General features: G+C 43.9%; 1 protein-coding gene across 3 annotated transcripts in view; it reads left to right on the plus strand.

Annotated features, from left to right (window-relative positions):
* HACE1 (HECT domain and ankyrin repeat containing E3 ubiquitin protein ligase 1) overlaps positions 1–25,577 on the plus strand; it is a 230,814-nt gene that overhangs the window by 87,133 nt on the left and 118,104 nt on the right. For 2 of the 3 annotated variants that reach the window (XM_029595349.1, XM_029595351.1), the window contains exons 9-11: positions 1,557–1,658; positions 8,658–8,764; positions 10,849–11,086. In XM_029595349.1, the coding sequence (XP_029451209.1) occupies positions 1,557–1,658; positions 8,658–8,764; positions 10,849–11,086 (447 nt within the window). The remainder of the gene's footprint in view (positions 1–1,556; positions 1,659–8,657; positions 8,765–10,848; positions 11,087–25,577) is intronic. The other variant, XM_029595352.1, reaches the window with a different exon arrangement.

Here is a 25,577-nt window from a genome sequence, read left to right on the forward strand (position 1 = left end):
TTCCGTTAGCCCAACTTTTCTGTCTAGAAGGATGGAATGGTTCACTATATCGAACGCTGCTGACAAGTCTAACAGTACTAACAAGTAGTTTTGTCCATTGTCGAATCCTCTTAAAATTGTGTCATTTAAAGCAAGCAAAAGTGTCTCCGTACTGTAATGCTTTCTAAAGCCAAACTGTGTAGGATATAAAATATTATTGTTTTCAAGTGTTCCGAGAGTTGTTTTTGCACTAAGTTTTCTGTGAGTTTTGCCACAAAGAGAGAGTGGATATCGGTCTATAGTTATTAAGTACTAGGGGATCCAGTGTTGGGTTTTTTAGACTTGGTTTTACTATTGCACTTTTGAGTAATTGAGGATAGTTACCCTCCTGCAGTGATAAGTTAATAATTTTTGAGATAGAGGTCGAAATTACATCAGCCACAGTTTTCAAAGTGGTGATGGGGATATTATCAATGGGGTGTGATGCCGGGTTCATATTTATAATGAGTTTATTCATTTCAGCTGGAGAAACAATATAAAAAATCGTCCATTTAATACAATCTCTGGTACTCATATTAATTGAGCAGTTATTAGAGGTATCTAGTCCTTTAATTAAATTTACTATCTTTTGCTTAAAAAATTGAGCTATATCGTTGCATTTAGATTCCGGCAAAGTACTGTTATTGTGGTCAAGATTGTTAGTAAGGGTTTTTATAGTTGCAAATAGCGTTCTTGAGTTATGCAGGTCATTCAGGACTGCTGAATGTACTTGGCTAAAGTTAACTTTATCCGGATAACCTTGCCATTCACCAGGTTTTTGAATATTTATGCGGAGGGGGGGAAGTGATCTATTGTGACTACGCACTTATTATGAATCTTCAACTAAGATGTGAAATTCTGCCAGTATGCTAGTGATACTAACAAATTAATCAGAACCTGAAAAGATGAATACAAACCAAAAAGAACAAAATCCCCTGATATGAATCACTGAGACAAAACAAATATGTCTCATGCTATAGATGACATGACCTCATGTACATACAGACGCTGATTGCACTCGTTTGTCGGAGTGACTGATGCCTTAGGTAATCACGTCAGATTATTATAATCATAAGTCATGTCTGTGTGTAGTATTTTAAAAATCTTTTTAAATTTGCAGAGAAAGCAACTTAGCTTTTAAAAGTTGAGCAAATGATTCTTCATCGACTGCCGATGAGGTCATGTCACCTACAGCATGAGACACATTTGTCTGTTTTGGCCTCAGTGATTAATCTCAGATGAACTTGTTCTTTTTCGTATGCTTGTGATGGCAGGCCCAGCTTATAGGGTTTACTAGAAATGTACTACCTGCTACTCGTGTTTGAGTAAAGAAGGAAATAGAGATATCTATGTATATGCATACGGGTGCATATGTGTGAAATATAGATCAAAATTATGTAGCCAAATGTGTGGGATGATAATAGTTGAATTTCTCAACTTTTACTGTTTTCTTTCCAGTGATTGTTACAAGTTGTTCCCTGGGGATAAATTTGTCTCCTTTTATTATTATTTTTGGGCTTCAAACTTTCACCATCTAGGGCGGATATGGAGAGACTTGTGAGATTCTAATTCAGCATCACCCCAGGCTTTTCCAGACGGTCATTCAGATGACACAGACTGAAGACCTCCGGGAGAATATGGTAAGGGGAGTTTACCGTGTGGCACGCAGCGGTATGCACTGCAGGGCTCAGAGGATTGGCTTGCCCGTTTCTGGGTTCTACCAATGCCTCTTAGGCTCTTTTCCTTGGTTCTCCTTTGTTTCTTTTCCTTGTAAATTAACAAAAACAAGACATTTGTTAAGATTTTTCAGAGTATACGAGATAACTGAAATACAATTCCCTGTACGTACCCAGATCAGTCCAGAGTTCTGGGTTTTGCCTCCCTTCCAGCAGATGGAGACAGAGAAAATTTCAGAAGCACCGGCATGTACCAGGTGTACCATCTGCAACCTTTCAGTATTTCTCTATCTCCAGCAGATGGAGGAGGTGCAAAATCTGCAGTTCTGAATCTCTTAGTATAAAAAAACAAACAAACAGGCTTTAGGACAGAATTTACCTTCTAGGAGGTTGACAGGTCCTGGTGGGACCATCCTTCCTAGTGGCAGGGCCAGACGAGCAGGGGTTGGTGACCCAAATTTGCTCCAGTTTTCCCAAGCCGGAGGTTGAAAGCTGGTGGTTCAGTTCCCTCACCTTCCAGGTCTCGGGGAGAGAAAGAACCTTTGCCAAGGATCCAGATAAGGCTGTCTTTTTTTTCTATGTATGTGAGTTTTTGATGCTTATAAAGTTTGTTTTAAAAAAAAAAAAGTAGAGAGGGTTTTTGTTTTCTTTTCAGGCTTCGGACAGCGCTCTTCCTAGCCTCGCTGCTGCTTTTTCCCCAGTGCCGGTGGTGCAGGGAGGTAGCTCTGGGAACTTCACTGCTTCTTTTTTGTGTTCGGCTCCCGAAGGTCCTTTTTTCTCCCCCCCCGTGAGACTGTCCCCCGCTTGGTTGCGCGCACTGCTGACATGCCGAAGAAGCTGTGATGCTCCCAGTGTGACAGCGTGTCCTCGCATTTATCGCTGGACTCTTGCTGCACCCAGTGCCTCTCAGCAGGAGAAGGCACATCGGGTGGGACAGCGGCGGTTTCTTTGCGGCAGGGCTGGTCGGGGGGGGGGGGGGGGGGGGGCTGAAGGCAGCGCGGCGTGAGGCCAGCGATCCGTTCCCGCTGAGTATGGAAATGGTGGCCATTTTGGAAACGTTTGCCGCGAAGTCTCAGGCTGCAGCAGGGGAGAGGGGAGCTCCCACTGCCACTTTCTCCTCCCGATTTAAGCCATGAGGAGGCCCAGGGACCCATGGAGAGCAATCAGAGAAGGATTCAGATCCTTTGGGAGAGGATTCTGACTGTCTTTCTCCTTTTTCACCAGAATTTGTGCTTTTAATGCACAAAGCCTTTCTGGCCCGCCAAGCCTCAGGGCGGCTCTCTCACAAGTGTAAGGCAGCTGAGCCCCTCTCTGGTAAGCAGCCCACGTCCTCCTGGTCCTCGCCGGCTACCAGGGTCTGGAGAATTCAGGGTCCCTCTTTTTGGGGGCTCCGGAGGATGATTCTCAGAGGAGTCTCTCCAGAATGGCTCACCAGGGATACGGAGCTGGATTATGACCTGCAGGTCCTGTGCAAGGATGCAGCAAAGGTTCCTGCTGTGGAGGGTGATGATCCTAAGGTACTGCGACTTTTCCAGAGGGACGAGTTAGGTCCCCTGATCCTAGCTGTCCTGGAAGAGTTGGGTATTCCGGCACCTCGAGAGGACTCCGACCATGAGGATGTGGACCCGGTCATGGCGGGCTTACGGGTTCCGGCTAAGACCTTCCCTTTTTTCAAGTCTATGAAACAGTTGATGGTCAGGGAGTGGGATACTCTGGAGACTGGCCTTAAAGTGAGCCAAATTATGGACAAATTTTTGTATCCTTTGCTCGAGGAAACTCTGGAGCTCCTGCGGATGCTGAATGAAGGTAGATGCATCCATTTCTGCGGTTACCAAGAAAATGACCATACCAGTGACGGGAGCCACAGCCCTGAAGGATTTATAGGACAAGAAACTGTAAGTCCACCTCGAGGATTTTTTAGGTCTTGGCTTTAGGTAGCCGGGCCGCTGTCTGCAATAGTTTTATGTTTAGGGCTTCTTTGAGATGGGTGCAGCAACTTCAGGAGAGCAGAACTTTGTCGTCCTCTGAGGCCCAGCGTGCGGAGCATCTTGAGGCGGCAGTTGCTTATGGCGCCGATGCCCTCTATGATCTTGTTCGTACTTCGTCAAGAACGATGGTGTCGGCTATCTCAGCTAGGAGGCTCTTCTGATTGTGAAGTTGGTCGGCTGATGTTTCCCCTAAGGCTCAGCTGGGGGCTCTTCAATTTAAGGGCAAGCCCCTTTTCAGGGAAGATCTCGAGCAGCTCATAAAACTCTTGGGTGAAAACAAGGTTCACAAGTTGCTGGAGGATAAGCGTTTTCGGGGCCAACGGCATTTTTGGCAGAGTAGAGCCCTGGCTACAGGACAGAGACAGGCCTTGGGGAGATCTCAGTCTTGGAACCAGTCCTTTTGGGCCTGTAAAGCAGGCAGGGACTTCTCCGGCCAGGGTTCTGGTGGTAGCATGTCTGCCCAGTGAAGCGAGGCTGGCCCACTCTTCGGTCCCAAGGATAGGCAGTTGTTTCACGCACTTCTACGAAAAGTGGGTCAAGATGATGTCAGACCAGTGTGTATTAGATGTCATAGGACAAGGTTACGCTTTAGAGTTTGCTCGGCTGCTCAGAAGTCTTTTTCTGTGGTCCCCTTGTGACACGGCAGGCAAGGCATTGGTGTTACGGCAAACTCAAGTGTCTGCGCTTATTGGGGCCATAGTTACTGGTCCCCCGCATGAGAGAGGCAAGGGCTGTTATTCCATCTATTTTGTGATTCCCAAAAAGGAGGGCACCTTTTGTCCAATTCTTGATCTAAAAAAGGTGAACCTGGCTCTCAAAGTACCACGTTTTCGAATGGAAACTTTGCAGTCCGTCATCACGGCAGTTCGGACAGGGGAATTACTAGCTTCCTTGGACCTGACTGAGGCCTACCTACACATCGGGATCCGTCGGGCACATCAATGGTTTCTCACATTCATGATCCTGGGGGATCATGTCGAGTTTTATGCCCTTCCATTCGGCTTAGTGACAGCTCCATGGACTTTCACCAAGATGATGGTAGTGGTAGCAGCAGCTCTCAGGAAAGAGGGGGTTCTGGTGCATCCGTATCTGTACGATTGGCTGATGTGGGCGAAGTCGCCGGACCTATGCAGTCGAGTAGTGGACATGGTGATACGCCATTTATAGTACCTAGGTTGGGTAGTAAACCTTTCCAAGAGTCATCTTTTCCCCTCACAAGTTCTGACCTTTCTGGAAGCAGGTTTCGAAACCCGAGTCAGGAAAGTTTTTCTCCCGGAGGAGCGCATTCTCAAGTTACAGTCTTAGATCTAGAGTCTCTTGCAGTCCAGGGTTCCAAGGGTCTGGGATTACTTGCAGGTCCTTGGCTCCATGGCATCTGCCTTGGAGCTTGTTCCCTGGGCATTTGCTCATATGAGACCTCTTCAGTGGTCGTTGCTGTCCTGTTGGGATCTAGCCTCGGAGCAATTTCATCTTCCGCTCTCACTTACTGACTTAGCATGGTCCAGTCTGTCCTGGTGGCTTTCATCCAGTCATCTGTGCCGTGAAATGGACTTGGAGGTTCTGTGCTGGATAGTCGTGATGACGGATGCCAGTCTCTTCGGCTGAGGAGCAGTGTGTCAGTCCCAGTCAGCCCAAGGGCAGTGGTCGCCGCGGGAAGCGTTGTCCATCAATTGCCTTGAGACATGAACAGTGCATTTGGCTCTCCAGGAGTTTTTGTCTCTTGTGAGGAGTTGCTTGGTCAGGATCCTGTCCGACAAAGTGTCTACGGTAGCCTACATCAATTACCAAGGTGGGACCAAGAGTCGGGCGGTGGCTTGAGAAGCGGAACAATTAATGTCTTGGGTGGAACAGCACTTAGCTCAGATAGTGGCTTTGCATATAGTGGGGTCCGACAATGTGCAAGCCAATTTCCTCAGCTGTCAGTGGTTGGACCCCGCAGAATGGGAGGTCTCAGACAAAGCGATGAGTCTCATACATGGGTTCCCCACATGGATCTAATGGCAACTCAGAGGAATGCCAAAGGAGTGGAAGGGGTTGATGCCCTGGTTCTTTCATGGCCGACTGACGTTCTCATCTATGTGTTTCCGCTGTGGCCCCTGGTAAGCAGACTACTCAGATAGAGATCCACCCAGGAAGCGTGATCCTGGTAGCTCCAGAGTGCCCGAATTGGCCTTGGTTTGTGGATCTGATCAGTGTAGCAGTGGACGGCCCATTAAGACTGGGACATCTTCCAAACCTGCTTTGTCAAGGCCCTGTATCTTTCGATCAGGTGAATCGCTTTTGTCTAGCAGCTTGGCTTTTGAGAGGCAGCGTTTGAGGACGAAGGGATATCCGAAGGATGTTTATCACCACTTTGTTGCAGGCTAGTAAGTCCTCTACCTCCTTGGATTATGCTAGGGTGTGGAGGGATTTTGAGTCATGGTGTACTCGCAAACAAATTGACCTTCAGCGAGCCTCGTTGTCCCATATTCTGGCTTTCTTGCAGAATGGGCTGGTGAAGGGTCTCTCCTACAGTTCCTTGCGAGTCCAGGTCTCCTCCCTGTCCAGTTTTAGGGGCAAGGTCCCTGGTAAGCCGCTGATGGCACACCCAGACGTGGTGCAGTTTCTCAGGGGAGTGAATCATTTGCATCCTCCTTCTTGAGCTTTTTGCCCATCTTGGAACCTTAATTTAGTCCTTAGGAGTTTGTGCGAGGCACCATTTGAGCCCCTTAGACCTACCATTAAGAATCTCGCACTGAAGGTTGTCTTCTTGGTGGCTATTTGTTTTTCCAAAAGAGTATCGGAAATTCAGGCTTTGTACTGCAGGGAACCCTCCTTGCGGATCTCGGACTCGGGGGTTTCTTTGAGGACAGTTCCTTCTTTTCTCCCTAGGGTGGTATCAGTGTTCCACTTGAGTCAGTCTGTGGAGCTTCCAGTTTTTCGGAATCTAGAGTCTGGTTTGGCTTATGCCTCAGAATTAAGGCGTTTGGATGTCAGATGAGCTTTGCTGCGATATCTGCAGGTGACCAACAGTTTCAGAGTATCAGATTACTTTTTTGTCCTTTGGAGTAGTCCTAAGAAGGGTCAGAAAGCATCAGAGGCTACTATTGCTCCTTGGTTGAAGGAGGCTATTGGGACAGCTTATATTTGTTGCGGTCGTTCGGACCCAGAGGTCTTGAGAGCCCATTCGACATGCTCCCAGGCTGCATCCTGGGCAGAGTGTCAGCTAGTTTCTCCAGAGGAGATTTGCCGTGCAGCAACTTGGAAGTCCTTGCATACCTTTGCCAGACACTATAGACTGGATGTCCAAGCTCCCGGAGGTTGTTGCCTTTGGAGAGGGTGTCATTTGAGTGGGACTCTCCCAGTCTCTCCCATGTTAGGGAAGCTTTGGTACATCCCAGGAGTCTGGACTGATCTGGGTATGTACAGGGAAAGGAAAATTGGTTCTTACCTGCTAATTTCATTCCTGTAGTACCACAGATCAGTCCACAGTCCCGCCCAGCTCTGGAGAATCCACTCATTCTATATGTCTAGTCTGTTGATTATCTGAAGAATTGGAACAGTTTTTTTTCTCTGCCTTTCAATTCTGTATCGTAGTTGGCAGTTTGTATTTTATCCTTTCCTCTGCTCATTCAGGGGAGATTGTATTCTTAGTTGGGTTTGGTTCTGTTCTGGGTTTGGTATCAGCTTGGGTACATAGTAATACTGAGGGGTTGCAGATGGTACACCAGGTTGTATGCCGGTGCTTCTGAAAATTTCTCTGTCTCCCATCTGCTGGGAGGCAAAACCCAGGAGTCTGGACTGATCTGTGGTAGTACAGAAATGAAAATTAGCAAGTAAGATCCAATTTTCCTATTGTAATGTTTTAATAATTACTCCTATTAAGAAAGAAAAGAATATATCCAGATACTCCTCAACCAAGTTGGCTTCTTCCCTTTTACCCATTTGCTGCTGTGTTGCAATACTTGTAAAGCTCATTATTAAGAAAGCTAACATCCTTTAACCATTTTATTTTTATTTTTTTATATTTTTACACATACCCAGAACAAATGCCCTTTTATTAGCGCTAGACCCCCTTGTTAATAAAGTCTGTTCCTTCCATCTCCACTTCCAACTCCTCCACTATCATGAATAGCAATGAGTAAATTAAGGGATAGGTCAAAATACCAATAACAGCTCAATTTTAGGGTGGTGGTCTTTTCTGAGCTTAGTACTTTAATAGTATTTAAAAATTAAAACAGAAAACAAGGGGCTAAAGCTCCTCAGTCTTGTAATTTAACAGAAAAGTTCTGGAAATAGAAACTGTTGAATCCTCAAGCAGGTGGGAATAGAGGGGTCAGATCATCCAGGGGTTTCCCTCTTCTGTACCCCCAGGGCAGAGAAGTTGGTGCAATGAAAGAAAAAAGAATAGTAAGCAAATATTCATTGGGAGAGGAGCTGATGGCTTGCACAGAATGAATCCCATTGCTGGGAAGGAAAGTGACCTGCCATGGTCTTAAAGCTGTCATGTCCTTTACTTCCTTAAAGACGGTGGTGAAATGTGGGTTGCTCAGGGTTATGAAGATTATTAGATGATTCTCTATTCCTAGGGACAGGCTCAGCCCGATCCTGCTGCTCCTCCAGTGCATGCCTGGGAATACAGCCCTACATTTTTTAGAGAAATCAGAATTGTATCTCCCTGCATGCACTGGAGCAGTACAAAGACTGATTTAGGATGGAGTTACCTGGAAACCCAAGACCAATGGAAGTATTCATGTCAAATACATTTCTTCATTGTCTGTCTATGCCCAAGTGACCAACCATCTGTGGTCACCTGAGCATAGACGCAAGTGTGGAAAAGGACTCTCTATCCTACTGCAGATCATTCAGCTCAGATTTTCCAAGGTTCCAGCCTTGTCTCTCTTGCCTTCTCACCTGTTTTCTGTATGAAGCTATTGGTGAGCTTACAACCCTGTCTCTTCTAGCAAATTCTATTATAGTTATTTTAATTCTCCAGTTGCGGCAGGTTCTAGAACATTTGTCTCAGCAGAATGAGATCCAGTACCTGAAGATCCTCACCAGCCTTGCAGAAGTAGCTACCACAAATGGCCACAAGCTGCTCAGGTATGTGTTAGGAAACACCCCCCCAGTGTCTTTCCTCCTTTTCGAGGTTCTCTTCCTCTCGTTTAAGACTCTCTTCTAGAGCTGTTCAGCCTAGAATGGTCAATAACTGCACATTTTGGAGGCAGCTTCATAGCTTGGAAAATATGAAGATTGACAAACCAAAAAAATAAACAAACTGAATTGCAAAATATCATAAGGAATGTGCCAACTCCAAGCATGAGAGCCCAGTAGTTAATAGACCCTAGACATGTAACTTTAAGAGAGAGGTTCCTAGACTTAACTCAGAAGGCGCATGAATTTAGATGCTTTAAAAAGGGATAGAAATAGCAAGGCGCCAAACTTAGGTGGCCAAATCTAGGTAGACAGTAGGTGCTAAGGCAGAAGGAGACCCTAAGGCGTTGTCCTCTCGGCTTAGTCACCCAACATTTTGGGGCGGCGAGGCAGGCCTCTGGGGCTGGAAGGGAGGGAGGCACCCATGGATGTGGTATAGTGTTTTTGAAATCTTTGGCCTGAGCAGGAGTTGGGAATAGGAGGCGATGTGGGCCCTGCTAATTTTTAAATTTTGGCCAATCATAGCAGAGGGGCTGTCTGCCTTGTAAATTAATTTTGATTTGAAAAGGAATTAGCCGCCTAGCACTGATGATCTTCAGTGCTAGGTGGCTAAGTTTAGGCATTTTAAATTTCAGTTTAGGCTTTTATTTTCAACCTTATTTTTAAGTGCCTAAAAACGGCAGAATATAGGAGCCTAGATTAGGAGCCTAAAGCAAGGCAGCTAGCACTTTTTGATAAATGGGCTCAAATGTTTTTCCTGTTTCCCATTCTGTCCTCCTGTCACTCATAGACCAAGGCTTCCCAAGCCTGTTCTGGTGACCCCATAGCCAGCAGGTTTTCAGGATATTGTCAGTTGCATTTACTGAGAATACAGTACATGCCCTTTTTGTTCCATGCAGACTGATTGCGGAAATCCTAAGAACCAGACTGACTGAGGGCATCGGGACAGCCTTGGGAAGTCCAGTTTTATATCCTGCTTCAGGTTAACTGCTCTCATCCTCGAGGGCCTACAAACCATCCTGGTTTTCAGGATGTCCATCATGAATTTATATATCTTGAAATCCAGGTTACTTTGCATAGCTTGATTACCCAGAAAACTCAAGCATGAGTGCAATGGTCAAGAACCAGGGTTTGGGCACCTCTGCCCTAAGTGCTACCTCGTACCAGCTGTATTAACGGAAGGTTACAAGAAAAGTCATCTTCAGGTATTGAGCCACATGTTGTAAGACGCACCCTGCATTAATCAAACTTTTGTCTTCCCTGTTGCTCTTTCTGAAATATCTTGAGCTGGGCCTTTGAGGAGGCATATTTGAAACAATTTTTCTAATTGCCTCACTCACACTGGATCTGATTGATTCGTATTGTCACGCGTAGGAGAACAAAACCCATCATGAAACTGTTCTGTTTGAGGTCGTTCATGAAAGCATGGCGGAAACCAGACGGTGTCTCCTGGAGGGACCACGGTGTTAATCCTGGTACAAAGCACATAGGGTGCTACCCTTTCTCCTGCAAGAACATTTTACCTTGCATAATGCTTTCACAATTTGCTGTATGTTGGATACTGAGTGTTTGTGAAAACTGTGGGAGAATAGTAACAGTTTTGACCAGCACATTAAGCTAATGAATACTGTAAAATGCAGGCTTTAGCAGCCAAGGTGCTAAGTATATCTTAGTTGTTTGAAACTGTGTTAAGAAAATCTTTGTTGCTCCACTGGTAGGGAGGGGGGAGTAGCTGAGCCCTGGCCCTGTTTCCCCAAGGGGTCACCTAGGTTAGATGTAACAACTTTCGATGCAATTCATCCCTCTGATCTGTGACTCCCTTCCAGGAGCTTTCAGCAATGTGCCCGAGTTTTGGGTGAGGTTTCCCTAAAGACAAATGTAAAATGCATTTGAAGACCGAGGTACTGAGAAGCACTGCTGTTTATGACTTGGTACGAGCCAAATAATCAGGATGTGTAAATTGCCAGCAGTCCCTAACATACCAGCTGAGCCCCAGGTTTGACCCCCCATTTCCTCTGTGTTTTCCCTCCAAGCTTGTCAAGCAGCTACGATGCTCAGATGAAGAGCCTGCTCCGGATCGTCCGTATGTTCTGTCACGTGTTCCGCCTTGGCCCATCCTCGCCCACGAATGGAAATGACATGGGCTACAACGGGAATAAAACGCCCCGAAGTCAGGTGTTCAAGGTCAGGATCGTGTATGATGTTATTAGGAAACTAGAGATTACTCGCACACAGCACACAGTCAGTAATCCGAGTCCTCCTGAGCACACAGTAAGTCCTGGCGATACCGCATTACGTGGAAGTGAAGGCCACCTCTGTCTCTCCTCTTACTTCATCACACTTCTCTTTTCCCTGCTGTGTAATTTTTTTTTAATTGAGAAAAGAGTGACTTTGTTTCTTGTTCTTTTGCCTTTCCTTCGCAGCTGACATTTTGTCTGTCTTTGTTTTATAATTTTGTTTTCTTTTCAGCTAAGGTGCCAGCGGCAGGTTTGTTTTCTCCTTTGGTTATTTACTGCCAGAGAGTGTTTCATTGGTCTAAATCAGGTTCCAACTGGGAAATGGCAGGAGTTGTCTTGAGGGCAGGCCTGGCAGTTGGATGGACTTTGCTCTGAAATTTACCAAACTGGCCCTGGATTTTCCCATTCTGCATTTGAGCAGTGCAGCTGAATACAATGAAACACTAATTTTGCAGGAAGGGGGGATGAGACACTGTTGTTGGGGAGGAGGGGGTAATGGAAAGTTGTAAGCCTTTATTTGCCATGGATTAACTCATCTTGGGCAGAATGTGTATAGTACTCTGATAACCAGACTTCATTACCCTTGTGTTCTTATTCATTAAGCAAGAAGACGGCCTCAGGAATGGATGGGCCACAGTGACTGGCATAGATTTATGGGCCATTAATCTTTTAACTGACCAATTCAGATCTGGCTGGAGTCCATAATGATTATAAGTCCAGTACTATGTAAAAGCTGTGTGCTGGCCTATAGGACGTAGATTGGCAGACTCTGTCCACTTCTTAGTATGTGTCCACATCTCTAGAAGCCACCCTAGCAAGTTCACAATATTTATTTATTTAATTTTATTTATGCATTTTTTATATACCATCATTCTAAAAGAAGATCACAACAGTTTACAAAAGCAACATTCACATTAAAGGTCCACACATCAGAACATGTGGTATTCACATTAAAGGTCTATACAACATCAAACCTGCGATATTCACATTATAAGTCAACATAACATTGGAACATGTTAGCTGTATTCGTAAATAGTAATTCATGATGATTTAGTGCCTTTTAGATAATCTTCTAGAGGTAGTCAGTGAGATGTCGGAACATTCATTAGGTTTCTTAGTAACTGGCAATCGTTCACCAGTCCATATCTAATTAATGTACTACACTTGTTAATTTTTTGTGATAGATCATATGCTTTTTTTGAAGAGCCACGTTTTCAGACCACGTTTGAAGTTCTTTCTTTCTGTGGTGAGGCGTAACTCCTCAGGTAGAGAGTTCCATACCTTGTGGCCCGCTGTAGAGAACAATAGATCTCTTATTTGCACTGTGGTGTAGCTACAGTTAATAAACCTTTGTTTTGTGATCTAAGTGTTCGTTGTGGTGTGTATTGTTGGAGGGTTACGCCTAATAAGCAGGATTTACTGTCACTGATAATGTTGAAGATGAGTGTTAGTACTTTATAGTGTATTTCTGCTTGTACAGGTAGCTAGTGTAGATCTAATAATGAAGGTGTAAGTAATGTGGTCAAATTTTATAGCATCTGTAATGGTTTTAATTGTCCGGAGGGTAGGCCTAGCAATAGTGAGTTGCAGTTATCTAAGTTTGAGAATATAAGTGTTTGTAGAACTGTTTGGAAGTCCTGGAATGTTAGGGAGGGCTTTAACTGGTGTAAGCTTCTTATGTACTGAGCTGCAGTCACTGATAGTTCTTGAAAGTTTTGGATTGGTCAGTGGCGCTTAGCAGATTTGGACTGTCTGGTTGCTTCATTTTGCATTTTTGTGCCGCTGCCTAACAGAGGAAGGTGAAGAGTGATGAGCAACGGTAGGAGATGCAGTCAACTGGGCTGGCAGTGACAAACTGAAGAAGCCAAAGTCATAGCAGGAATAAGTGCTTGTGGGGCTGGCCTGAAGGACCCTCATCTATTCCCGGGTTGGCTGGGGGTGTGGATGCCACAGAGACAGCGTTCACAGTCCATGGGAAGGGAGGGAGTCATGGTCATTGCCTAAAGGGGTGACACCTAGTGGCCGAATTTAGGATCTCCTGATTGCAGAGTTCCAGCCAAGGACTGTTGCTGCAATCATTGGACTAAAGTTAACTGGAAGGGATACAAAAGAGGGGTAAACCATTCCCAGGAGGTTGTGAATAAAGGCTCTTGTACCAGATCCCAGCCCGAGTTCTAATTCATTGGAAGAACTAAGGAGCAGAAAGGAATTGCCAGGTCAAAAAATAATAGTTTGGAATTATGTAGTGCCTTAAATTGAATCAGGAGCCCTGCATGCTTTCCAGGTTAGTGGTGTTTGTATGCATGGAGCCGCCTCCAGGATGGATGACCTGGCAGCAGACCTGCTGCTGCCCAACTGACAGCTTAATGGGAGAACAGGGGAGAAAAGACAGTGTGGCTGCTGGTACCAAAAGCAGCCAGGTAAATGGAGGTAGCAAGGATGACAGAGGGCAGCTCAGATGCTTGTGCGCAGGTTTTCATGCTGTGTAAGCATTACACCATGTCTCAGCAGCATTACACATGGGAACACAGAGTCAAGAACTTGCATGTTCTTAAAATATAGGAAATATATAGTTAGTATATGCAATTTAATATTGTGTGGAATTCCCTCAAATCGCTCTCTCTGATATTTACTTGTCTGATCTAAGAGCTGAGCTGTTATTCACAGGGCCTCTGCACTTTCTGATGTCCCCTGGATGGAGGGGGCAGGGGGAAATATCTATTTGATGAAAAGAAGACTAAAAGATGGAATGCAGAGGCTTTCTTAAGTCTTCCGGGATCTGCCAGCATTGGAGATAGGAAGTTCTGTTAATTCAGAAAAGAACTAGCCTGATCTTCCTCATCCATTTTCACTATGCAGTAACTGGAGGTGTTGGGGAATGGATACTTCACCATTGAACAGGAATAACATATTTATTACTGTGTTGGCCCCAGTAAAAACAGTAGACTTTTCTAAGTTTATTACTGGATGATCAAAAATAAATGAATCTATAGGTCAGGGCTTACCAAACTTGGCCTGGGGACCCCACCGCCAGTCGGGTTTTCAGGATATGCACAATCAATATACATGAGATAAATATGCATATACTGAGTCATCTCTGGTGCAAATGTATCTCATACATAGTGTGAATATCCTGAAAACCTGACTGGCTGGGGGATCCCCAGGGCAGGTTTGGGGAGCCCTGCTATAGATTAAAGGAAATGTAGAACAATACCTGTAGAATGAAAGATATTCAGGTCTCCAAATTGTCTTAAACTGGCCAGCTCTGACGTGACATAGAGCAGCCCCACGCGTGTCCCAATGGCCACTTTTTATACAAGAATACATGGTTGTAGGGGATCTACTCAAAGCCATTGTCTTCATGGGTTGAGTTTGTTTATGCAGGAGTTTTTTTCTCTTTTTAGCAAAAAACCTCAGGGTTGCCTTGGTTCTTCCAAGCGTTCAGTCATCATAAATCTGGATTATGGGGGACGCTGAGTCGCCAAGTTCCCTGAAATGTTTTGCTGAGAGGACAGATTTGTCAGCACGCCAGTCCTTATCCTGGAGTTATACTGGTTCATTTGTATTTTGAGTTTTCTTGTTGTTTTCTCATTGCACCGGGCTCACATGACTGGAAAGTGAATAATATTTTTGAAGAGCCACTACTGTTTGCCTTCAAAAAATAGAAAGTCCCAGAACAAAGCGCATAAGAGATAATTTGATCTTTGCCAGAAATGAAGTCAGCATGGATTGATGGTCCTGTTAAGAAAATTGCGAAATGTGGCATCTTTCCCTCTCACCCCTGCTCTTAATTGCAGTCATGTGGCTGTAGGAAATACACTGACTCATCTATGTACAGAGCAGGGATAGCCAGGAAAGGATCACCCCTGCTCATGCTATCTACCTGATGACGTTTTGTGTGGTGCACAGTGTACTGGAGGAATGCCCAGGACATGAATAGGAAGAATGACGGGCTGTAAATGAATTAATGGCCAACCCAAAAGGAAGTAGCAAAGACAGACTTTAAATGTCAGAGTGGCAGTGCTTCTGAAAACAGGGTTCAGATAATTTGGTCATCAGCAGCTGAACTGAAAATGACAGTATGAGGTCTGCTTTTTAAATTCTCCCTTTTTCAAAGCTTGTCCTATGAAGCCACTTCTGAGAAGAATAGATCTAAGAAAATCAGGACGCAGCTATACTGTTCACTATCATGCATCTATGACAGCAATTGTTACACGTTGCAAGTGTTCCCTTTCACTATAGCCCTTTGTCCATCCTTTTCTACAACCTGGTTTTGCATCCAAGGTGTTCACATTTGTTTCTTTAGAGTTCCAAACCATGGGTTTTGCCTCCGAGTTTCTGCTAGTAAGAGATTGCTTATTTCTGGTTGCTTTTTTCTCTCCTCTTTTTAATTCACCTTTTCAAATACCCTTCTTCTTAAGAGTGACATGGCTTTCCCGATTTTATCTTGGCCAAGTTTTAGGTCTGGGGCGGCCACCATTTGTGATAGTTCCATAGGATTCTAAGCCATATGCTTCTCTGAACTGCATTGTTGGTTTATTAGATACACAATTGTAGTTTTCAGTGTGTTACTGGAAAATTGTTCAACAAATTGATAACCGTAGCGCCGTGAGAAAATTAACACCACTTTCCTTCTCATCCTGCTACACCAGAACGATTGGTTTATGTTCCCCTTCAAGCTAATGTAGGCAGAGCACATGACTTTTTCCTGTGACATCATCACTACTTGGGTGTGGTGCAGTGACAGTTAAAGTCAGTATTCTCTGCCTGCGGCAGGTGGAAGAGCACTGGTGGTGCAGCAGGTTTTTATTTTTCATCTACCCTGTTCTTTAGAGATTAATTAAAACTTGGAGTAAATGCTGCACTTTCTTGGCTGTTTGTGGGCCAGGCACCTGAAATATTTCAGCATAGCGATCCCTTAATTCAATGCTTGAGCTATTATTTAAGATAGAGGGTCCTCTGAGAAATCGCTGATGCTCCTTCAGGAATCTTCTCTCCCCTTCTTTCCCCTCTAGGCATTAAAATAGAAAAACGTTTTTAAAGAAAGTTGGTATTCAGAAGGGAGGAATCAAAATATATTAGTGGGGCAAATGCTGCCTGGTTTTCCCTAAGAAAGGAGCCATTTTAAATTTAATACAGCCTAATGTTGGAGCAAAGTCATCGCTGTGTCAAATGTGGACATAGATGATCCGTGGTTGCAAACAACACACAATGCTTAGCTTGCCTGCATGACGAAGCTGGTACAGAAGTCTCCTCAAAATCAAAACAGACAAAATAAGCACTCTGGAGACACAAAAAGAATGAATTTACAGCCATATTCAGAAGCCCTGGAGGAATTGGAGTCAGCCGTTGTATCTTAAATGCGCTTGAGCTGTTCACAGCGCTGCACAGCAGCAGTCACTGAAAAAATCTTGATCCTCCGATTTTAATGCCAGAAGCAAGCATACTGTGGAAGTAGGACGTAATGAAAACTTTCCTAGCACCAGTGAAGTCACACTGGAGTTTTTCAAATTTCTTTACCAGGCATTCGGTGCATTACAGAAACTTGGGGAGAATTAGAATCTGCAATTTTAAAAGCACAAAAATCAACTACTACTTCAGGCCAGACCCCCTAAAGACTTAAAATTATGCCAGAATCTGGTGGTACAGTTTTTTCACAATCTAACGAGCCACCATATATGGGCTCAGAGGACGAATATGGAGGGGAGTCGTCGTGGATCACTAGAAGAAATGGAAATTAGGAAGGTGAAGAGGGATTCAGTAATCCAACTCTTTTATAAAGATAAGGATTCTGCATTTCACTGCTGAATTCAGCTCTGAGAATATCCAAAAATAAAATGGAGGAGACCCCGACTGGGATTCGGTGATTAGAGGAGTTCGCAAATCATCAATAGCTTTTCCCCTACACTCTGAAATAGAAAACATGGTATTAGCAGAATGGGAGTCACCAGAAGCTGGTCGTGGATGAGTAAAGACCTCCAGGCTTTATCCACTGCTAAATGAGGTCCCAGATCATTTATTGCAAAGGCCACGAGTTGATGCAATGGTTCCAGCTGTAACCAGAAAGACAGCCATTCCCATAGACGGAAGAGCAGAACTAAAGCACCATCAAGATAGTAAACAGATAATATTAAAACATTTTTTATCCATAGCTCTTACTGTTCAAATTGCAATTTGTACATGTTATGTTACAAGAGCTCATTTGTACTGGATGCAAGAACTTCCCGAAGGGGATGAGACGGCATGACTGGAATGAGCAGCAGCATACCTTTCAGATAGATTATATGATGTCTTAAAGATTTTATCAAGATATGTCTTCAATAGATTCAAGAAGACTTCTGTGGTGCATCAGTGGACAGCTGACTCATGGTCCAAATCATGCCTATATAAGCTAGACATGAGGGCAGCCTTTGATATTATTGATTATATGCTTTTGATCCAAAGATTGAAGGAATATAGGGATTCATAGAAACAAGATCATACGGCCTATTTGGTCTGCCCATTCGCACCAACTATTCAGCTTTATAATCCCTACCACTCCCTCAGAGATCATCTATATTTATACTATGATTCAAGATCTAGTTTTAGAAATGGTTTACATCTTATCTGAAAAATTGAAAGTATCAGGTAAAATAGGGCTTGTCTAAAGATCACACATTGGCAAGAATTGATTTTCTCCCACCTTATTTAACCTTTATTTATTATCACTTGCTACTTTTGTGCAGGATCTTGGCTATACCTGTTTTTGCTATGCTAGTGATATTCAAATTGTTGCTTATATTGACATATATTGTCATTTTCAAATAAAGTCAAATGAATGCTTATCAAGGGTCTCTGATTGGCTTTGACAACTTAAGCTAAAGGTCAACAGCTGGAAATCAGAGCCTATGTGGATGAGTAGAACGGTCCTCCTCCTGTTATGTTTGCCAGTTACAGGACCTGCCTGCAACCAGCATCACTCACCTCGGCACTTCAAGTTCCACCTGTGGCAGACACGCCTCCACCACTAACAGACATCACTGAGAGCAGCACTCCCTGCTGGGATGTCGCCAGGATCCAGAGTGCATCTATGTGTGCGCATGGATCCTTAAAGAAGCCATAGCAGGAAAGTCCCTTGGCGCCTCTTGATGACATCAACAGACTTCCCCTACAGGTAGCAGGTAGCAAGGCAAGAGCAATCCAAGTCTGGTCTGGGTCGAGGCAGGTAGCAAGGCAACAAGCGGAGCGGCAAACCAAGTCAGGCAGGAAGACGACAGAATCCGAGCAGAGCACCGGAATAAGATAGCCTGTAGCTGAGGCAAAGCTGAGCTGGAGTCGAGGCTTTAAATAATGAAGTTCTCCCGTGCAATTTGCCGGACTTCCGGGAGTGACGCTCTTAAAGGGGGTGGGGCCTCAGCCCGAAGCATGTAGTGTGATGCCGTTGCCTGCCGGTGGCGCCGCGCGCTGAGAGCCCGGGACCCTGCCAATCGTGAGTGGTAACACAGATTGGGATACATTGCAGGAGGACCTTGCGAGACTGGAAGATTGGGCATCCAAATGGCAGATGAAATTTAATGTGGACAAGTGCAAGGTGTTGCATATAAGGAAAAATAACCCTTACTGTAGTTACACGATTTTAGGTTCCCTATTAGGAGCTACCAGCAAGGAAAAAGATCTAGGCATCATAGTGGATAATGCTTTGAAATAGTCAGCTCAGTGTGCTGCAGCAGTCAAAAAAAGCAAACAGAACGTTAGGAAATATTAAGAAGGGAATGGTTAACAAAACAGAAATGTCATAATGCCTCTGTATCGCTCCATGCTGAGACTGCATCTTGAATACTGTGTATAATTCTGGCCGCCACATCTCACAAAAGATATAGTTGCGATGGAGAAGGTACAGAGAAGGGCGACCAAAATGATAAAGGGGATGGAACAGCTCCCCTATGAGGAAAGGCTGAAAAGGTTAGGGCTGTTCAGCTTGGAGAAGAGACGGCTGAGGGGTGATAAAATAGAGGTCTTTAAAATAATGAGTAGATGTGAATCGGTTTTTACACTTTCGGATAATAGAAGAACTAGGGGGCACTCCATGAAGTTAGCAAGTAGCACATTTAAGACTAATCTGAGAAAATTCTCTCTCACTCAATGCACAATTAAGCTCTGGAATTTGTTGCCAGAGGATGTGGTTAGTGCAGTTATTGTAGCTGTATTTAATAAAGGTCCTTGCCTTCACCTTGGATTGATCTTCTGGTACTGATCTCTTGCTTTGCACCTGACCACAAGTGCCTGCTGCCTGGACCAGACTTCTTGCTTTGAACTGACCATGTTTGCTTGCCACCTGCCCCAGACCTTGGCCTGTCCTGGTATTTTTAGCTTGCTGGCTGCCCTTGAACTCTTGCTTTGTCTACCACCTTAGGGTCCCAGCTAAGTCTTGCCGACTGCCAGAACCCAAGGGCTGAACCTGCGGAGGAGGTAGCTGGTATAGGTGAAGCTCCAGACTGTCCCACTGCAGGGCATGTTCACCTGCTGTCGGCGTAGGCCTTGTAGATTTGTTTTACAAAGCTGTGTCTACGCCACTCCCATATTGGTCATTACACCCACATGATGAAGGGGTTGAAGATTCCTTTAAAAGAAGTCTTTACTTCTTGAAGGATAAAAATAAATTTACTTTTGTTAATTCAATTTTCACAGTGATTCAGCGATTTTTGTTATTGGTTGCGGTATATACACCAACTGCACCCTTTTCTCAATTAAAATGAATTAAAAACCCTCATTCATGCCTTAATTTTAAGCTGCATAGACTATTGCGGCGCCCTCTATCAGAGTTTGCCATTACCATTAATGAGGTGTTTATAATTGTTCAAAACACAGCTGCTAAACTGATCTTTGGCGGTAAGAAATTTGACCAGTCTGGTCCACGTCTTCAGGAGCTCCATTGGTGCCAGTAACATGTCTAACAAAACTGAAGATCCTTTGTTTTTCAAAGCTTAACATACTGGCATACCAGCATATTTGTTGGTCTTTCTCCTACCATACAAACCCAGCCGGCCTTTACGTTCGGAACAACTAGAGCTACTGAGCTACCTTCACCTGTAGATGTGAGGTTTAAATTGACTTGTCAAACTAGCTGTGCTTACCAGCGCCCTCTGCTATGGAATGTCCACCTCATGAGTTATGAGGCCTTTTACTCAGGCTTTTAATCTCTAAATATATATTTTTTTAAATTGTTTCAGTATGATCTGAATTTATGAATAGTTAGTGATTTAGGAAGTGTTGTGGAGGTTGGAATTTACTGGCTGGGCTATGGTCCTAGCTTTTTATAGGTTTGCTTAAATTTTATTTTTATTTTAAGGTACGTTATAGTATTTTATTTTATTGTGTTTTGTGAGTTTATTAGTGATTTACTTTTACTATGTATGTATGTTATTTATGTAAATATCTTTGTTTACCTCTAGAAAGGCAATAAATTAAATAAAAAAACCTAAACCTATTTAGAGTCAGTGTAATGGGGGGGGGGGGAAAAAGTTTTTTTCAGGACCTCCATGAAGTCTGCTTTTCCTTCCTTATAGGATGCAACAATACCAAAACATTCTGGATTAAACGGCAGCCACTTGTGAGGTTCATCTGCATTGGGTAGAGATAAAATAGAAAGAAATGAGATATGGGGAGAGGGGGGCAGGAATCCCTCTGAAACTTGATTGTATTTGGCTACCACCTTACATTGAGAAATGACCATTGGATTTTTGCTGAGGTACTTGAATGGTCATGTGACCACCCACTGATCATTGGCACCCAAACCAGTTTTTATGAGGGCTGTTGGCCACGGATTTCTGCCGCACTGGACGCAGCACTCAGGAATATGTTTAAGGAATGGCTGGATCGCATCTTGAGGGCAACTTTGCCTGAAAAGTTGCTGCTATTGTGGCTTCAGTAGTACGACACTGTGGTTAGAGTACGGAGCCAATGATTTCCTGTGCCTGCACTTGGATAGAAAGCTCCTCGGAGAAGGAGCACTGTGAATGATCTTGTACAGCACTGGGTACACTGTTGGCACTGTGTCTGGACAGATGATTAATGGAAACCATATATAGGCCTAGAGGGAAAACAATTTATAGCTCTCCCCTTAGCATGACACTGCAAAGCAAAGCACATTGTTATTATGCTTTGTCTGTATTCCCCTCTTGTTATTGAAAAGAAGAGATGTAACTATGTCTTGAGGACTGTATTTTTGAGTAATTGATTTCATTGCTTTTCTTTTACTCCTAGAGCAGCATTTTTCCATTCGCTTGTCTGTATATGTCCTGCACATCTGAGTTTAGCTTGCTGTATGGCGCTCTCTGCTGGACAGAGAAGGGTAGGATGGTTTTGTTTTATTTCCTGTGTTAATTGAAAAAGATGATCAAGTAAACTTAATGCAGAAGACGGCTGTTTTTTGTCCTTTCAGTTTTTGAGGGGCTGTGGCTTAGTGCAGTGAGCTGCTTGACTTATCAGATGCCAGTTCAGAATCTTGTTAATGTTTTCGAAAGAGGTGTCCTTGTTGATTAAATAAGAACATAAGAAAATGCCATACTGGGTCAGACCAAGGGTCCATCAAGCCCAGCATCCTGCTTCCAACAGTGGCCAATCCAGGCCACAAGAACCTGGCAAGTACCCAAAAACTAAGTCTATTCCATGTAACCATTGCTAATGGCAGTGGCTATTCTCTAGGTGAACTTAATAGCAGGTAATGGACTTCTCCTCCAAGAACTTATCCAATCCTTTTTTAAACACAGCTACACTAACTGCACTAATCACATGCCCTGGCAACAAATTCCAGAGTTTAATTGTGCGTTGAGTAAAAAAGAACTTTCTCCGATTAGTTTTAAATGTGCCCCATGCTAACTTCATGGAGTGCCCCCTAGTCCTTCTACTATCCGAAAGAGTAAATAACCGATTCACATCTACCCGTTCTAGACCTCCATGATTTTAAACACCTCTATCATATCCCCCCTCAGTTGTCTCTTCTCCAAGCTGAAAAGTCCTAACCTCTTTAGTCTTTCCTCATAGGGGAGTTGTTCCATTCCCCTTATCATTTTGGTAGCCCTTCTCTGTACCTTCTCCATCGCAATTATATCTTTTTTGAGATGCGGCGACCAGAATTGTACACAGTATTCAAGGTGCAGTCTCACCATGGAGCGATACAGAGGCATTGACATTTTCCGTTTTATTCACCATTCCCTTTCTAATAATTCCCAACATTCTGTTTGCTTTTTTGACTGCCGCAGCACACTGAACCGACGATTTCAATGTGTTATCCACTATGACACCTAGATCTCTTTCTTGGGTTGTAGCACCTAATATGGAACCTAACATTGTGTAATTATAGCATGGGTTATTTTTCCCTATATGCATCACCTTGCACTTATCCACATTAAATTTCATCTGCCATTTGGATGCCCAATTTTCCAGTCTCACAAGGTCTTCCTGCAATTTATCACAATCTGCTTGTGATTTAACTACTCTGAACAATTTTGTGTCATCTGCAAATTTGATTATTTCACTCGTATTTCTTTCCAGATCATTTATAAATATATTGAAAAGTAAGGGTCCCAATACAGATCCCTGAGGCACTCCACTGCCCACTCCCTTCCACTGAGAAAATTGTCCATTTAATCCTACTCTGTTTCCTGTTTTTTAGACAGTTTGCAATCCACGAAAGGACATCGTCACCTATCCCATGACTTTTTAGTTTTCCTAGAAGCCTCTCATGAGGAACTCATTGTAGAACTAGGAGTCACGAAATGAAACTCCAGGGGGGAAAACTCAGAACAAATATCAGGAAATGTTTCTTCACAGAGAAAGTGGTGGATGTCTAGAATGCCCTTCCGGAAAATGTGGTGAGGACGAAAATAGCAAATGAATTCAAAAAGGCTTGGGTTAAATACTGTGGATCCCTAAAGGCTAGAGGTTAGAAACGAAGAACAGGGTGCATGGGGGGTAACCTGCACAGGGAAGCAGATACTACCCTTAACAGAAGGCAAGGAAATTACTACCCATAAATAGTTAGCCTTGATGCTTTTAATGCAACTGCAATATTTTTCTCTGCTTCGACAGCAGGGGCAAAAGGCAAAAAGGGGAATAAGTTTCCGAAGACAGCCAATGCTAGGCCCCAACTTCTATAGTCCAGGATACTGATAGGCAGACATTAGGGAAAAAGCACAGGACTGCTTCTATGGCCAAGTCCAAAAGCAAAACACATTCAAGCAGCATTGTCTGAATTATCAAGAAGGCTGCTCACCCAGTAAAAATATTGCTAGCAGTAATTTTTTATGGGTTTGACAGTTGCTTGCTTTTGATTGTAAATATTACTACCCTTAACATAAGACCTAGGGGTAATCTGCTGGAGTGGCAGTTATTACCATAAACTTGCTGGGCAGACTGGATTTTCTGCCATCGTTACTATGTTTCAGCTTCTGTTCCCTTGGAGATTCCTTAAAACATCTAATTTGACCAGGGTGCCTAAATTTTTGCGCCCAACTGTATCTAATGCTCTGAAAATACCTCAACAATCCCTTCCTCTCCCTTTAAGGGTGCGGAACAAGCCCAGATTTTGCAGATTTCCTTTGATTTTTAAATCTAATACCGGTTTTGGAAGGAGAGGACGAGAATTCTGCGACTTTGGGAAATTTTGTTTTGGATACAGATAGGGACTGGGTTCTTCGTTTGTTCATGAATTGTAAGCTTAGAACTTTTTCAGGTGTAACTTAAAGCCATGCAGAAGACATGTAGACAGCTTCTTTTGTTAAGCCCAAAAGCCCTTTAGATTGGTGTTCTTTTTTGGCTTATTTTTCCTTGTATATGTGTTAGTAAGTATTTATCTGTTAGATATGTACCCCCTTTTTTTTAAGATTTGTTGCTCCTTAAGGCACACAACTAATTTATATCTTCTGGGGCTGCTCTCACTGACTCTTAATTCCTGGGGGGAATTCTTTTTATGGGAGAAGCTCTCGCTTATGGCCCAGACACTGAGAAAGGGTTGCCTGTGTGTGTGTAGTCATTTGGTGCTTCCCATGAGGTGAGAGGATGAAATGATTCAGACAGGACCAAGTCTGGGTGTTAAAGTTTACTGATTAAGACTCATAAATTAAAGTCCATTATCCAGAAGTGTGAATTTATATCTGACTGGTGATACATTAATAATTTTCCTGGGTAGGTAGGTGTCCTTTAACTAGACCTCTGGGTGTAGAGTCCATGGTGTTTTTAATTATACGAACTCCCAGTGGCTGGCGGGAATCCTATTAAAGGGGTCCCCCCGTCACTTCAAAAATCCTAGCTTTGATTATCTTCTTACTCGGACACCTAGCCTGTTCTGGTCCCTTGGTATTGGTGGAGATCCATTTGGGTCTCCTGCTCTTGCTCTTCCATTCCTTATGCTTTAGTTGTTACTTCAGGGGATTTCTCTTGGAGAAAAATCTTTGGATCAGGCCAGTGGGGAAGTGGGAGTTGTGCAAAACCTTCCCACTCTACTAAAGTCCAAAAATACTTGTAACCCGGGCATTTCTCAAGTTACCAGTAAACCCCGGGTTTAGTGACAGTGTCAGCTAATCAGAGTAGGATGGATATTGGGAGGTCCATGCAGATGCAGCTCCTTCTCCTGCCATGGCTATCCCACTTGTAATGCTATATAATAGCTCCCCAGTTACAGCTGAGGAGGCAGTCCTTTGGGTTTAGTACTGAGTTCAGAAGGTAGAGATTTTTGTTATTTTATAGGCCCAGCTGGTTTTAACTAAGCAAGCCCTGCTTGGTGGTCCTAGCCAGGGTCAGGAGGGGGTTCCCTTTCCAGTTCACTCACTGGCTGGTTTGGGCTATTCCCCTTTGGGTCATTTTTTGGAACTTTTACCCTTTAAGAATTGGGGCCTCTCTGGAGCCTGTTCAACTCCTGGCTCAGGGAACGAGAAACCCTGGGTTTGGGCCTGGGCAGGGTAGGGAAGACCTGTTCTCCATGAGCCTTCATGAGGAAAGGAGTGTCCGTGACCCACTGTGAGGCACCCCAACCTAATTTCAAGATCCAGGTTGGAAGTTCTGACTGCCCTTCCTTCCTGATGGAAGCATTGAGAATCCTGCTCCAAAGGATTCCTCCCATCAGGGACCCGAAAGAAAATAAGGACTGCAACAGTAACCAAGACTAATTCAACTAACTATGAGTAAAGGCAAAGCCCTAACATCCAGGAAGTTACCCATCCGGTGCTTCCAAACCCTGAGGGGAGAGAGAATTTATTTCTCTATGCAGAGACTGCAACAAAATATCTTGCCAGTTGGAAGGGGTGGTTCTGCCCATCAAAAGGACACTCTGCCCACCTGGGGATCCTATTTTTCCCAGCCCTGGATGGTAGGGTGTTTGACCTTCTTTCACAGATTGAGGAGGAAATTGGACAAGAGAAATCATAGAAACATAGAAATGATGGCAGAAGAAGACCAAACGGCCCATCCAGTCTCCCCAGCAAGTTTTGCACTTTTTTTTTCTCATACTTATCTGTTACTCTTGGCTCTTAGTAACCTTTTGATTCTAT

This window comes from Rhinatrema bivittatum, chromosome 3, assembly GCF_901001135.1.
Source record: "Rhinatrema bivittatum chromosome 3, aRhiBiv1.1, whole genome shotgun sequence".
NCBI classification, from domain to species: Eukaryota; Metazoa; Chordata; class Amphibia; order Gymnophiona; family Rhinatrematidae; genus Rhinatrema; species Rhinatrema bivittatum.